Source organism: Falco rusticolus, chromosome 4 (assembly GCF_015220075.1).
Source record: "Falco rusticolus isolate bFalRus1 chromosome 4, bFalRus1.pri, whole genome shotgun sequence".
NCBI lineage: Eukaryota > Metazoa > Chordata > Aves > Falconiformes > Falconidae > Falco > Falco rusticolus.
In genome coordinates this window covers 7,497,135-7,510,711 of record NC_051190.1, presented here as the reverse complement: position 1 = coordinate 7,510,711, position 13,577 = coordinate 7,497,135, and the positions used below count along the sequence as shown (strand labels likewise).

The 13,577-nt window shown below is 44.0% G+C and overlaps 1 protein-coding gene across 1 annotated transcript in view; it reads right to left on the bottom strand.

Annotated features, from left to right (window-relative positions):
- The window catches only part of DNAH1 (dynein axonemal heavy chain 1), a 68,051-nt gene that overhangs the window by 43,725 nt on the left and 10,749 nt on the right, over positions 1 to 13,577 (bottom strand). Inside the window, exons 10-20 of the mRNA XM_037386948.1 lie at positions 13,100 to 13,398; positions 11,937 to 12,087; positions 11,163 to 11,356; positions 9,630 to 9,855; positions 8,849 to 8,968; positions 7,996 to 8,078; positions 6,425 to 6,566; positions 5,194 to 5,349; positions 4,015 to 4,213; positions 1,930 to 2,183; positions 814 to 1,026 (exon numbers count right to left, since the gene is read on the bottom strand). Of these exons, the coding sequence (XP_037242845.1) occupies positions 814 to 1,026; positions 1,930 to 2,183; positions 4,015 to 4,213; positions 5,194 to 5,349; positions 6,425 to 6,566; positions 7,996 to 8,078; positions 8,849 to 8,968; positions 9,630 to 9,855; positions 11,163 to 11,356; positions 11,937 to 12,087; positions 13,100 to 13,398 (2,037 nt within the window). The remainder of the gene's footprint in view (positions 1 to 813; positions 1,027 to 1,929; positions 2,184 to 4,014; positions 4,214 to 5,193; positions 5,350 to 6,424; positions 6,567 to 7,995; positions 8,079 to 8,848; positions 8,969 to 9,629; positions 9,856 to 11,162; positions 11,357 to 11,936; positions 12,088 to 13,099; positions 13,399 to 13,577) is intronic.

Here is a 13,577-nt window from a genome sequence, read left to right as displayed (position 1 = left end):
TCAAAAGAATGGGCAGGAAAGGCAGGATGAATACATGGACATCACCACAGCCAAACCCACAAAGTAAATAACTGGGTTTCCCCCATGTCACCTACCATCTTAGGGCTTAGAGTAGATTTTCTGTATCCTCATGAGGCAAGGCTAGCATCTGGTAGCCCAAGGCCCAAGCACACCCAGATGGTAAGCACCAATAAACAGAATAAGGTAGTTATGAATAACAGATAACAATGCTGCTGTGCAAACACCAGCATCTACACAGAGTTCTCCAGACAGATGCTTGTATTGGAATTCTCCTCCTGCAGCAAAATGCTATTTTGCTGGCTGAGTCCTGTTGGGTGCTGAGCACTCAGTCTCTGGTTTGATGAAGTAGTGCTGGCACGGTCTGCCAGATCCTGCCCTAAACAGCAGTCTTCCACATGCGTTCCTACACTGAGATGTGAATGATTAGCACGGATTTTACTGGGCCTGTAACAATCTGTAAGGTCCACTTAGTTTAATATGATTACAGACGCCAGAACAGGACTATTCACAACAATGGGAGAGTCATGGCCCCACCAAAAAGTGTTGCAATAGGCAGCAAAAGAGCTGGAATTTCATCACTACTGTTTGCAGAATAAGGCTCTGAGTCTACCCCCTCTTCTACTAGAGTCAGAGGGCTTTTGACAGGCCCTTTTCCCCACTAAAGACTGATGTTTTCTTCATCGTTGTCCTCCCAGTTCCCTAGCAGCAACTACACAGTGCCCATGTTCAAGCATGGCTGCCCAGCGCAGCCCAGCTGCCTGCCTTCACCATGTGCGGTTAAGAAACCGATACCTGTGTCATCTTCAGTTTATTTTCCCACGTGCTCATCCTTTCCTCAAAAGGTTTCTTGAATGGTGAGAAGGACATGCTCTGAATCATGACAATGTGATCATCTAGGAGCTGAGAAGCTTCATCAGTATTTCTCAGAATAAAGGTATCTGTGTCTTTGTAAAGTACCACAGTAAATAAGACAGAACTCCATTCACTCTCAATCTTGTCGAGTGCCTGAAACAGAGGGACAAACAATTTAATTTTCAGATACAACTGTACAATGGTTATCTCAGTTTCCACAACTTTCTTAATGCCCCTCTCTAGCAAGTGACAGATTTTTGCTCTTTGATTCCACTGGAATCTGCAGCTGGGTATTTTATACATGACATACTCAGCAACAGCATGTTTCCTCCGCATTGCCTATGGACTCAACACCTCAATGCTGTCCTGAAAGGAACACCTGGAGGGAAAAAAGGGCAATTTCATCCCCAGGCCCATATATGCTCCTAGATGTACAGAGGCTGCCAGTAAAGTGCCTATTAATGATTATGGTTAATGATGGCTTTGTGAAAGGTGTAGCTGTCCATTAGGAACTCACCTAAGATTTCAGAGAACAAAAGCTGCCAGAAGGTAATGACTTTCAATCAGGACCATCTTAGGCCACATCTGAACTGGTGAACTGAAGCTGAAAGACTATCTAACCTATGAACCTCCAGAGACAGCAAGTCTTCCCTGCACATTTACTGTGCTAAAGAATTTGCTACCTCTGTTTCCAGTCACAGCTCCTCTCCCTGACATAACAGAATGCAGACAATCAATTTATTTTAAATTAAACAGTCACTAATCCCACAGTGTGGTGTGAGAGCCAACCAGTGGATTAGCATAACTGTCAGGCAGCGCAGTTATCAAATTCTGAATTTGAACACTGAAATTCCACACAAAGCAAAATGATTTCTTCTAGTGTTTGAACTCAGTTGCGTGGCCATTGCTCCCCTCTCCAAGGGCAGCAGCCTTTTTACTTATGCTGCAGAATGTGTCTAATGCTCTGGAACAACAGGAACATTACCCAGGGCAATGACTGCCTGCTCAACGTATTTGAGAAGCAACCAAAGACACAGCAAGTCCCATTCCCCTCACCTTCTCAATAGCATATTCCTTGCCAGCTATCTCAGCTACTTTGGTAATGCTCTTGAAATGGTCCAGCAGGTTCATGTCCAAGCAGTGGCCAACTGTCAGGCTGGGTTCTAGCTTGATATCGACGTTTGTGTCTTCCCACAGCATTTCCCAGTGCCGGTTTCTCATGCCAGGATTGCACAGCCCTTGAATTAAGGGGATGTATAGTCTGAATTCTTCGATCTTGTCTCGAAAGTCCATTGCCACACCCTGGCAGGCTTTCAGGGAGAAAAACAGAACATCAGCAACAACAGTGCGTGAGGAAGTCACCTTAAGGAACTTACAAGAAGTTGTCTAAAGCCTGATTTGCTTGTAGACACATGGTATGGGGTAGGTAAGCAGCAGGAGAGAGCACTAGAGAATGCAGGTTGAAGTAATGAGGACACAAAGGCACTCTCTACGTGGCTACTAAGCAAGGATTCAAGCCCACTCTCAGAAGCAGACCCATTAGCCAAAAGTCTGTAAGAGGTAATTCCATGCTAAGATTAAGTGCTCCTTAGCCCAGAGCTCCCTGGAAAAGGAGAAGCATTAATTTAATTATTTGAAGCTCCATCTGCCAACAGATATTTTAGAAGCTCTGGTCACCATTACAAGATCTTCACACTTCCTTAACAAGACTGGGTTGTGAGTTATCTCATGCCCCAGCTCTGGCCATGTTAAACGGATGGACACTGCACAAAGGAGCTAGAAGCAGGCTAGGATCATAGCCAGCTGTGGAAATGGAAAGTGCAGGAGAGACTCTGCCAGCCTGTGGCCGCATTAGAGCCAAAGGTACTTCTGCCTCATAGGAAGGACAAAGTCAAGGAAAGAGCTTTGCTCTCTGGGGGCGCCCTGGAAGCCCATGTCTCTGCACTGTTCACATCCTGCCCTTTTTCAGCTTGTGCTATTGTAAGCAAAGCAATGGACAGGCAAAAAGCATAGGACTTGCTTCCTTTCCAAAATCTAGCTACAGCATGTGCCTCCTTTTACTGCACCCTGCGTGGTCACACTGCACACTCACAGCAAGGATGTGACCATCTCACACTCCCTGCCGGGTGGTATGCAAAGACAAGGCAGACTCAAGGACGAAGCGTATATTTTACCAGGTGTCAGGGAATATTGCAATGAATATGAGCAGGTATTCTTAGTATTTCTGTTTACCATAATGATTCATAGTTACTCACGCATCCACTCATCACCTCCTCCATTGGGGCTGATTCATGGCATTGTTTAAGAGCAAGTTCAAGTTAAAAAGGATGAATCAAAAATCTCCCACTGCAAAATATATTTCAATCTAAGCCATCTGGCAGGAGATTTTAGAATTAGCTCTAAAGAATGACCAACACATCTCTGAGAATCGTGGAATGGGAGGTTAAGCTCCAAATGAAGTCTCAATTCCAGCTTTACTAGGAGGCATGATGAGAAGACCTTCACATGAATTGCAAGGGTGGATGTGATCATTTAAACTTCACACACATTCAGGCAGGAAGGAAAATTGTTGTTACATTCCACAGATCATTTCCAGATTTTGCAATTTCATTTTACTCATAACAGAATCAAGATCTCTTCTGGTTTTCCATTAAATTCATTGGCCAATAGAGAAAATAAGATTGGCCAAGAAAACAGCACCTGGAAGACGCAGATTCAAGTTCCTTTGCTGCCTGACTTGCACAAGGGCTTAAACCCACATGTCTAGCCACTGGGCTAGATAGTAATTCTCTATGACTAGTCTGGATCATTTTACTTTATATAAATGAGTAAATATTAACGGCAACATAAGAGGGTGGCTTTTATTTCAGTACTGTCTTGGGAATTAGGTATAAAAGGGATTTGCAGCCTGGTTGTTTCCATGCCAAACTGGTACTTCAAGCAGCAAACTAGCATCTAGATGTGAATCATCATAGTTCCAGAAAAAAAAGTGGAAAATAACTTTGCTAGCATTTTCTCAGCTGGCTCTAATATACACAACACATCCATGTGACAACCTAACAATCCCTGTTCAGAGCACTCTGTGACATGCCTCACATCAAAATACTGATAGGCACCAACTTTCCCAGACTGCGTATCTACCTGGTGAATCCTTGAACTGCTTCACGCATCTCTGCATTGTCTTAAAAGAGTCACTGACATTCTTTTCTAGCTGCTCAGCCTCAATCTGCACGAGAGGATCATTCATCCAGTTCTCGTACCACTGCATCCAGTCTGACACTGTAGTCCAGAGGTCATAGTATGGCTGGAAGTCCTTAACCATCCTGGATAGTTTACTGTACTTTGGAAAAAGAGAAAAAGGAAGCATAAGCAGCAAGCGTATTCTTCTCTGGATGACAGCTTGCATGTCAAAAGGCCAAAAAAGGCACAAATCTTTTTTTGAATCTCAAGCGAGCAATGTGACGTGTACTTCAAGAAGGTGTGTCAGACTACCTTCTCTTGGGACCACAACACAGATTCCAAGGGAGAGCAACTAGCAGAGCTAAGCTTTATGCATTCAGGCCTGAAAGCATCCACTGGAGCTGTGCCTGCACCACGTCTGGCATGGAAAGCACTCTCCCCACTTGCCTCTACAAATGCTCTGCTGCAGAATGGGGAGATTTTGATAAGCAGTCCACACACAATCAGTGAAAACACACACGGCACATCATGCTGAAACTTGGCTCCTTACAGGAAGGAGTAACCACCGACTGAGAGGCAGGAAAGGATCATGTGAACTCCTACTTCCACTCTGCATCCAGACTAGGCTGGACATGGATGACAAGGATTCATTGGCAGCTGAACAGCTACAGGCAAAACGAGTGTCTGCAACTACATAAACTCTTGCCTTGGGAGAGCAGGCTATACTCGGAGCCCAGGCAGCTGCTGCACACCACTGTGCAAACAGTCTCATTCACGTCTAAATAACTGCAGTAACAGCCTTACAGAAACTGATGCATCTCAACTGCTGCTTCAAGACCTTCCCCATCCAATTCCTCCTCATTAACATCACTCAGATCTAAGTGTGGGCACACAAAATCTCTCACAGAAGCTCAGGCCCATGAGCAGCCTTCCACATCCACCTGGGATCAGCTCTTCTGCAGCACAGTGGTGTAACGGAGCACTGTGTCACACTACAGGACCACGGACCAGTTCACCAGATAAACCAAAGGAGCTTGAAGGACTCCTTCCTGAGGAACTGTGTCTCGTTACTTGCTCTACCTACCACCTAGAAGTCCCAACAAAGATTAGGGTCCAGTAGGTACAGGACCTGACACTTACATTAGTAACTTTCATCCCAAAGATTCTCTCCCTGCTGTTGTAGAGGATTGCCAAATTCTGAAGCTCCTTCAGCTGCTTCCTGACCTGCCTTGTTTTCTTAGCCAACTCATGAGCTTGGTTAACATCTGCCTGGATGGAAAATCCACCTACAGTCAGCTGGAAGAGAAAGGGCAGGCATAAGATGTAGCTCTGAAGCTGAGTGGTGCCTCTGGAGATCTCGGCTTCCCAGTGTGCTCTTTTGTTACAATCAAAGGCATGATTTTTATCCTCACAATTTCACCTCCCCCAGTCCAATTCCACGTCTGTTGGACCACAATGAAAGTGGTGAGGAGAAGCAATAAGCTCTGGTCAGGTGGTTGAAAGTGCAAATGTGATGACTAGCTGCTTTTCATTTTCCTGACAATAGTTAATCCCTGAGGAGTAGGAGCAGTAAGTCTGTGCCCAGATTTCTTGCTACTGAATTTATACTGTCATTAGTTACAGAACCGGTGAAGTGAAAATGATAGCTCTACTAGGTCACTCAGTTTGTTTTCAAGAATTGTTTAACAACACATGTCCAGAGCTTCTCTAATAACCTTTCTGTTTTGTTTTGGTGGTTTGGTTTTCTTTGTTTGTTTTGGGCTGTTTGTTTAGTTGCTTTTTTTTAATCCAGCAGTGGGGTATCATCATTTTGGGAGGCTACTTCTAAGATAATCTAGGTCACCGATTGCAGCCTTTCCAAGATGGCACTTTTTTTCTGTATTTAAGAGTTTCTGCTGAAAAATAAAACTCAAACTGTTTCAGCAGAACCCAGAGGTATCTCAGCTCCAGAACTCTGCTATGGTTTCAGGGTCTTTCATGCAAGATGAGTCCATGACTGAATGCTGTATTTTTCCCCTTGATGACAACACATCACGGGAGATGCTCTGCAGGGCACTGAGTACACAAGAAAAAATAGGAGATGCATCTGTTGCCCAAGCACCAAGAATCAGAATACTGTATCTCAGTGAACAACTTCCCAGTGAAAAATCAGTATTTCTCCAAAGAGTATTGTCTCTCACACAAAACCAGAACTCAGTCAAAAGCCCAACTTCCAATAAAAACCAGGGGGAGTGTGGTAATTTTTGGTCCAACAGTACATTGACCTAAAAACTCATCTGACTAAAATCTCATCTGAAAGTTTCCCACCTGGCTGACCACAGGAGCTTCAAGGCTCCCTTCTCTGGGCAGTATATTGTCAGGGGCTTAATACCTGCATCTCCTCCAGTTTGTCTTGAAAGCCATTCTGATCCACGATGTGGATTTTGCGAAATTTGTCTTCATCCTCCAGGTGCTGGAGCCGAACGGACTCAGCTTGCATAGTTATTTTCAGCGGCCAGTAACTTGCAGCCCACCTGCACTCACATGATGTAACAAACCAAGCCAACCAACCAAACAAAAAAAAAAAAAACAACCAACAAAAAGAAAAAAAAGAGGAGAGGGAGAGAGAAGCTTTTAGAGCATATGTTTGAAATGCTGAAAATAACAGAATGAGAAAGCCAAATCCCACCAAACAAGGAAGCTTTACAACAACAGAAACACATGTGGTTTCAACAAAACATTTTTTTTTCCAGCTTGTCTTGTTGATATGCAGTCCTTGTGACTAGGCTATTCAATTGGAGAGGGCTGGGGAGAAGTGGAGGGCCTTTTTAAAAGGAACAAATCCACTATGTTGCTGAAAAGCTAGGAGACAGCAAAATAACAGTTGGCATCCAGAGGGAATGTCTGTCTTTGAATGCATTCACAAGGAACTGAAAAAAAAGGGGGTCACAGTCTTGGCTTGTGGCTTTTCAGGGCTACTGAAAAAGCCAGTCTCCTGTTAAGCAGGGCAGCGAGGGGCCAGGCTAACCCAGATACAGTGAAGCTCTGGATAGCAAGGCTTCTGCGGCGTGCCCTGGGGAGGGCAATGCAGACACAGGGAAGGCTGCACAAAGTGACTGCTCACACCAGGGCAGGTTTCTTGGTTCTTGCTCAGCCATAGTCCACCCATTCCTCCATTTGGACTTCTTAGCTTGTGTGCCATGCCAGACGCAGGTTTTGGAGCATTAGATCACACCACTCCCAGCACCTGGGGATGCAGCAGTCTCCTACTAGTTCTGCATCTGCCTGTTCTGGTCAGTAAGCATACAGCTACCTCTATGCTAAGCTGCCCTAGAGCTGAGCTCTTTCCTGCAACTTCTGTGGGGTTTTTTTTCAGCATGCATCCCATGTTTCTAGTTTTAGGAGCACTCTGCAGAAACTCACTCAGGTTGCACACTGGGTCAAACCCATGTCATATAAGAGGTGCTTCCAGGGCTGAGCTGACTTCAGAAGCTGTGTGACTGTGTGTGTGAGCCGACTCTGCTACTGGGGCATAGTCAGGCCCCAATCTGAACAACAGACCCAAAGACAAAACTAAGAGGAGACTGCATGGAAAAGAAATGCAGTAATAATACAGGGTTCAGGTTCTTTCCTAGTCCCAAAAAACCCTGCAAATGTTTGTTAATTTTCAGACACAGACTAAAATGTATGCTTTGAGACCTTGTAAATGTCTCAAAAAAAACCAAGAGAAAAGAGCTTTAATACATTAAACAGGTTAATAGCTACCAGTTTGCCTTGCCCCAGGCCAGAAGGCAGCATGAACCCACGCTTCTTCTCTATAAACTTCATTTCAAGAATTCAGTGCTTATATTGCCTGAGAGGCACTTAGAAGTTCTGCTGGAGTCCCTGACAGACACATAGCCCCTGAAGCACTGAGAATGGTAATTGCTGCAAAGTGTCCCACTTTGACAGTGGGATGCTCACTTGTCATTGAAATCTTCTTCGGTAAGAGTGTAAAGGAATCCCTCCATGACCTTGTAATCTTCCATGACTTCACGAATCAGTTCCTGCACAGGGTGAAAGAAAGAGACAAGAAATAGACACCTTTAGACCATACTAATTCCAACTCTCTGGTGTATACCTCATTTTCATGAGGTGCCTTTGAAGGGCGTTAGTCACACAAGCTTAACGTGATGTAGGCTGCTCCTCCGCTGTGTGGGAATGGATTTACAACCCCTTGTTCTGCGAAGGATCACGCCATCATTGCCCTCTGTTCTGTATGAATGAAGTGTGACCTAGTGGATCAAGTGCTGGACAAAATTTGAGTGTTTTGGGTTATCCTCCAGGTTTTTTCCTTGGCGTGGACAAGTCAGCTTACAGCTTCAAGCCTTTGTTCCCCATTGAATCAGCTGGGAAGACCTACACTTCAAATAACTTTGAAATAACCAGCACTAGAGTGTCCTAGTAAAAGAAATACGTTAATAGCAACATGAGCAATTGGTAGCAGAAATATTTTCTTGAAAACAACATTCATTTGTGGAAGACAGCTATTCAGTATACAAATGCAGAATGGATCATGAAGGTAGCAAAAAGTATATGTAAGTCTTTTAGGCAAGATTTTTAACTGCTATTTTGTTTTGCATAGTTATTTAGATTCATGATATGTGTATTTAAAAATACCAATCTTAGGACTTACACAAATACAGAGCCAGGAATCTTATGGCATTGCATGCAAAGACATGCAAGCAAAAAAATTCTGAGACACCACACATTGCATTGACAAATTTCCTTCTTACTTCCCTTGGTGTCCCCTGTCTGTAAGGAGGGTATGCCCTACCTCCTGCACAGCCAGCTGCTCAGGGACTCCCTTCATCCACTCCTGCAGCTCAGCCAGCTCCTCGATACTGTTTGGTTTCTCATGCATTTTGCAGCTGACAACTTTATATGCATCACAGATCTGCAGTAAGACACAGCAGAGAAAAGACCATCAAAAAGTCACTAATTGCTAATGGGCAAACTGGAAAACCTGCCATGATCCACCCACTTCCCATTCTGAAGGTGGTCAAAAGTGATGAATACACAGTCCTGTTCCTTTCCACAGTCCCGTTCCTTTTTTTTTTCTCCACAGTCTTTCTCCATCCATCTCATTTGAGCTCAAAGGGAATGAGACTGCCAAAAAAAGAGGAAGAGGAACTGCAGGTATGTAGTCAAAATGATGATAATAACAGATTCAGACTACCCTCTGGCCCAGCAGAAGCAATTGCCTACGTTCCAGTTATCCTCAGAGCCTGCAGCAGGCAGATCTTTTCAATCCACCAAGGCATTTTTATAAGATGGCAAGGTCTTGAAAAATTTTGTCTCAGGAGATACAGCTTTCAGGAACCTAACTTATTAACTAAATTTAATACTTGATTTGGTTGAGTCTGCGTATCTCCCCTCTAGTTGTTTTTTGGGGGTTTTTTTTTGGTGTTTTTTTTAAATAATCACTCCAATGAGGTCTTTAATATGTCCTCATTAATGTGGCCTCAGTTGCTGTCTTGGCCATTTCACAAACACAATGACTTCAAAAGCAGAAGGACAAGACACTGACAGATAATCTATTGAACCAGGTAACTTACATTCTCCACCTGCAAATGGAGGTTTTTAGCCAGTATGTCCAACATGGAAGTGGCAAGCACTTTGTATTTTTCAGACAGATTTCGCTTAACACCTTCTATGCTGACATAGAAGGGACCAATGACAATAGAACTTGGTAGAGTGTTGTCCAGGTTGTCCTTTTCAGAAAAGTATACGTTTACTATACTCATCACCTCCTGGGCTGATGGACATTGCTCTTCATAGTCTCTATAAATAAAAACATCAACAAAAAAAAAGGTAAAGTAGACCTTAATGTTATTTGAGCACCCAGGCTGTTCCTAGGATGTCCACAGGTGTCTACCCAAAGGATCAAGACATTAAATTAATGAGTATGTTTAGTGTTATTAAAACATGCATCTATTCAAATATATTCAACTTTCTGCAAGCACAGACTGAGAGGGTAACCAACAGCTTCTAGACCTTACAACCAAAGATATACCTACATAGGAAGTGAGGGGGGTTTGTATCACAGCCAAATAAATGAGCGCTAGCTTTCACCGAACATGGGAAGCTACAGTAGGAAAGACATATCATGTAAAGTCCATCTATTTGGGTGACCAGCTTGCACCAAAGCTTCTGCTTCAGTGTCTTCACTGCTACGGTTACCAATGCCAAGCAGAGGAAGCCAGGCTACACCCATGCAGTGGTGTAGACAGGCCCCCAGTTTCAGAAGACGTGTATATGAAAAGACATGGAACTGGTATGTAGCTGAGGAACATTACTGGGGAGCAAGGGAAAGGACAGATTCAAATCTACAACAGGCTTTAGAGCACAATAGGTGTAGAGTAAGAGGACGAAATACTTCAGCTGCAGAAAGGGAATGGAAGAAAGAGATGAAAGACATAATAAGGTAAGAGGAGAGGGAGAGATAAAATGAAAGCACTGGTGTAAACAGGGCAAGATCAGGAGGCACCTTGCAGGAGGGCAGGCAATTCAGCATCTTCTGGGAAGAGACAGGAATTTGTCAAATGGGATTAAGCTAGAATAACAAAAGAGAAAAAGGACTTCATTCCCACTGGTTGGAGAAAAAATGAGGTCTAAAAAGAAGATCATTAAAGCAACAGAGGCTAAAGGACAGCCTAGGTGCAGAGTTTTGTCAGTGAAAACAATGAGGCTGAAACAAAAGAAAACAATACTTTCTATAGAATGTTATCAGCCTGAGCAGACGTTATTTGAAGGAGGTCAGTGTCAAGTATTCTAACTGGATTTTCAAACAGGATGAGTCATTTTTAGGGCCATTAATATCTCCAGTTACACTTACAAACATGACAGGAATGTGGCTGCTGTCAGAGGCAGGAAGAAATTCTCACTGCTACCACCAATGTCCTCTAAAAGCATGGACCATTGCCCACGGCTGAAGGCTGCCTCTGATGGAGGCCTGACCTCACATCTGAGGCATGTCACACACATTCGAGGTCCCAGAACAGATCCTGCATTCTCAGACAAATCCACACTACAGCTTGTGAAAAGGCTTGCCATTTGGGTTAGAGGTGCCTTTGTCAGAAGCCACTTACCGTAGGAAGTACTGGATGTCATTGTTATTTAGCTCTAAGAACTTCTCATATCTCTTGGCATAGGCTTGGAGAGGGATCAGTGCCTTCTGAATGGCAGACCGCACAGCCTCACGAAGTTCTTCCACTTCTGGTTCGTGCAAGCCCACGGAGTCCAGCAAGGGTGTGTCTGTGATAACGATGTTTTCCAACACATACTGGAAGAGAAAGGAGAGAGGTCTTTCAGGACTAGCAGAGCTAACCATGACTCCTCAGGAGAGGGGCAAGACAATCACTAGTGGCACCCTTGGGAAGTCATGCAGTCCATCCTTCTACATTGTGTCAGAAATTGTTTTATCAGTTTTACATTGCCCCCCCAAAGAAGGAGGATCTAGGGAGACAGGTCTTTCACAGTCACAGGCAGAAGAATGCATACACAGAAGAGATCTGCACCAGACTGACAGCACTGGAAGAGGTGCTATTGCCTTTTTGAGTCTGCTTTTGTCAGCTGCCATGCACTTAGGGCAACCGGGCTACGTAGGACATGTCTCCACAGAACCTGCAGCACTAAACAGAGATAGCAACCGGATAAAATAGCTACAGGGTTGGGGAGCTTGAAGAAATCCTGTCAGAATAGAACTGCGTTAGCACAGTGCTGTGCCCAAATTAATTTAACTGGATTCCCAACTACCTACTTCTGTAACTCTCTCCCTCAGTGCAAGCTCAGGGGTGTCTATGCCAAGCTGCAATGCACTGAGACTTGCACAGTTACAAGACTGTTGATGCAGAAGAGTTCACCTTCTCCAGCTGTGGGACAGTGTGAGTCACCAGGATTCCCTTGTTGAACAGAGAAATGAGGGACTTCTCAAAGCTCTCTACAGGGGGGCTGAAGTGAATGCCACTGCTGTCTAGCACAAGTTCTGTTACAAAGAGCGGATTCCTTTGAGGCCTGCAGTGGGAAGAGATAAGGAAGAACAGGGATGTTTTTTGAGACAAAGGCACACAACTATATCGCTCTGGTGCTGACACTAAAACACCTACTGGACAGGAGAGGAAAGCAGAGGAGAGCAGGACTGTCCCATGCACATGAAGGTATCAAACTGCATTCTGAATTTATCAGTAAAGACATTGAGAACTCTTGTCTATCAAAGGTGAAGGAAGTGTTAATCATGGCATCCCAGGATCCCCAAAAGTCATAACCTTATGTTGAGAACTGGAGCTGCTTTAAAGAAAAATTGCAGATGGTCTTCAAACCAGGCATTCAGCATCTCCAATATACTCCTAAAATGCACCTTCTAGAAGTTATATTCAATATCTTCCAATCTTGTATGTTACCGGCATGGCTCAGGATCAGCTCAAGTCAATGTTAAGACTTCCACTGATTTCAAGGCGAAAGCCTCATGTGAGTAGCCATTTTTTTCCTCTTTTTTGTCCTGTTTTCAATTTCTAAACCCTCTTTTTTTTAATATCACAAAGAATAAAAATCCTTGTATCAATACCCAACAGAATAAAACTCTAGGCACTGTGACAACCAAAATTTGGTATTCTTAGAGATCCCAGGTCAGATCCTACTCCTGAGGTTAATCCAAGAATGGAATTAAGCAGCCATGCCTCCTGGTATTCTTCTTCCTAGTCTCTAGAAAAAAAGCTAGTAGTCATTATTTGCTCCCCCAAGCATACTGGAAATAGCTAATCTTTAGACCAGTATGTCAAAGTAGCAGACCTTGGTTCTGACGGGCTGCTTCTTATCTCTAACAGCAACCTGAACAGAGCAGCCAGCTCTGTGTCATTCTTCCATACTCAAGCAAATGCCTCAAGGGGAGGACTGGAGGAAACAGCCCTGCCAAAAGATGCCATACAGTGCAAATTTTACTTGCAAAAACACTAGTTATAGAAAGACAATGGCACTGCACTTTTCTGCTCTTTCCACCCTTTTTTTTTTCTCCCTCTCCTTTCCTTACCTGTAGGGACTATTGATGAGGTCATCTCCCCATTCCATGTCCTCTGAGCAATTCAGGATACTATGGCAACCATCCAGCAAAAAACAGGTGAAGCTGATCAATGAGTTCTGCACCAGATACCGCACAGAGTCCTGAAGCATGAATTTGATGCGCTTCATCAGCTTATGGAGTTTGGACATTTGGTAGACATCCCAGTGGCTCTGTTGCAGGTTGTACCAGTCTTTGCCTGCATCTTTCAGGTTGTTTTTTACTGCAATCTTTAGAGTATTTATCCAAGTATTCTTGAGAAACATCTGAACCTAGGGCAAAGAAAAAAGAAAGGTGTGTAATCCTCCAAGGGCCGACGGGAAAGCAGTATGGCAAGGTTAGCTGCTAGCTGGGACTGCTGGACCTTTCTCTGCTGTGAAAGGCAACTGTTCTCTCAGAGCTGTGACAGCTAAACAGTAGCTCTCAAATTCATGCACACACACGTGTGGCA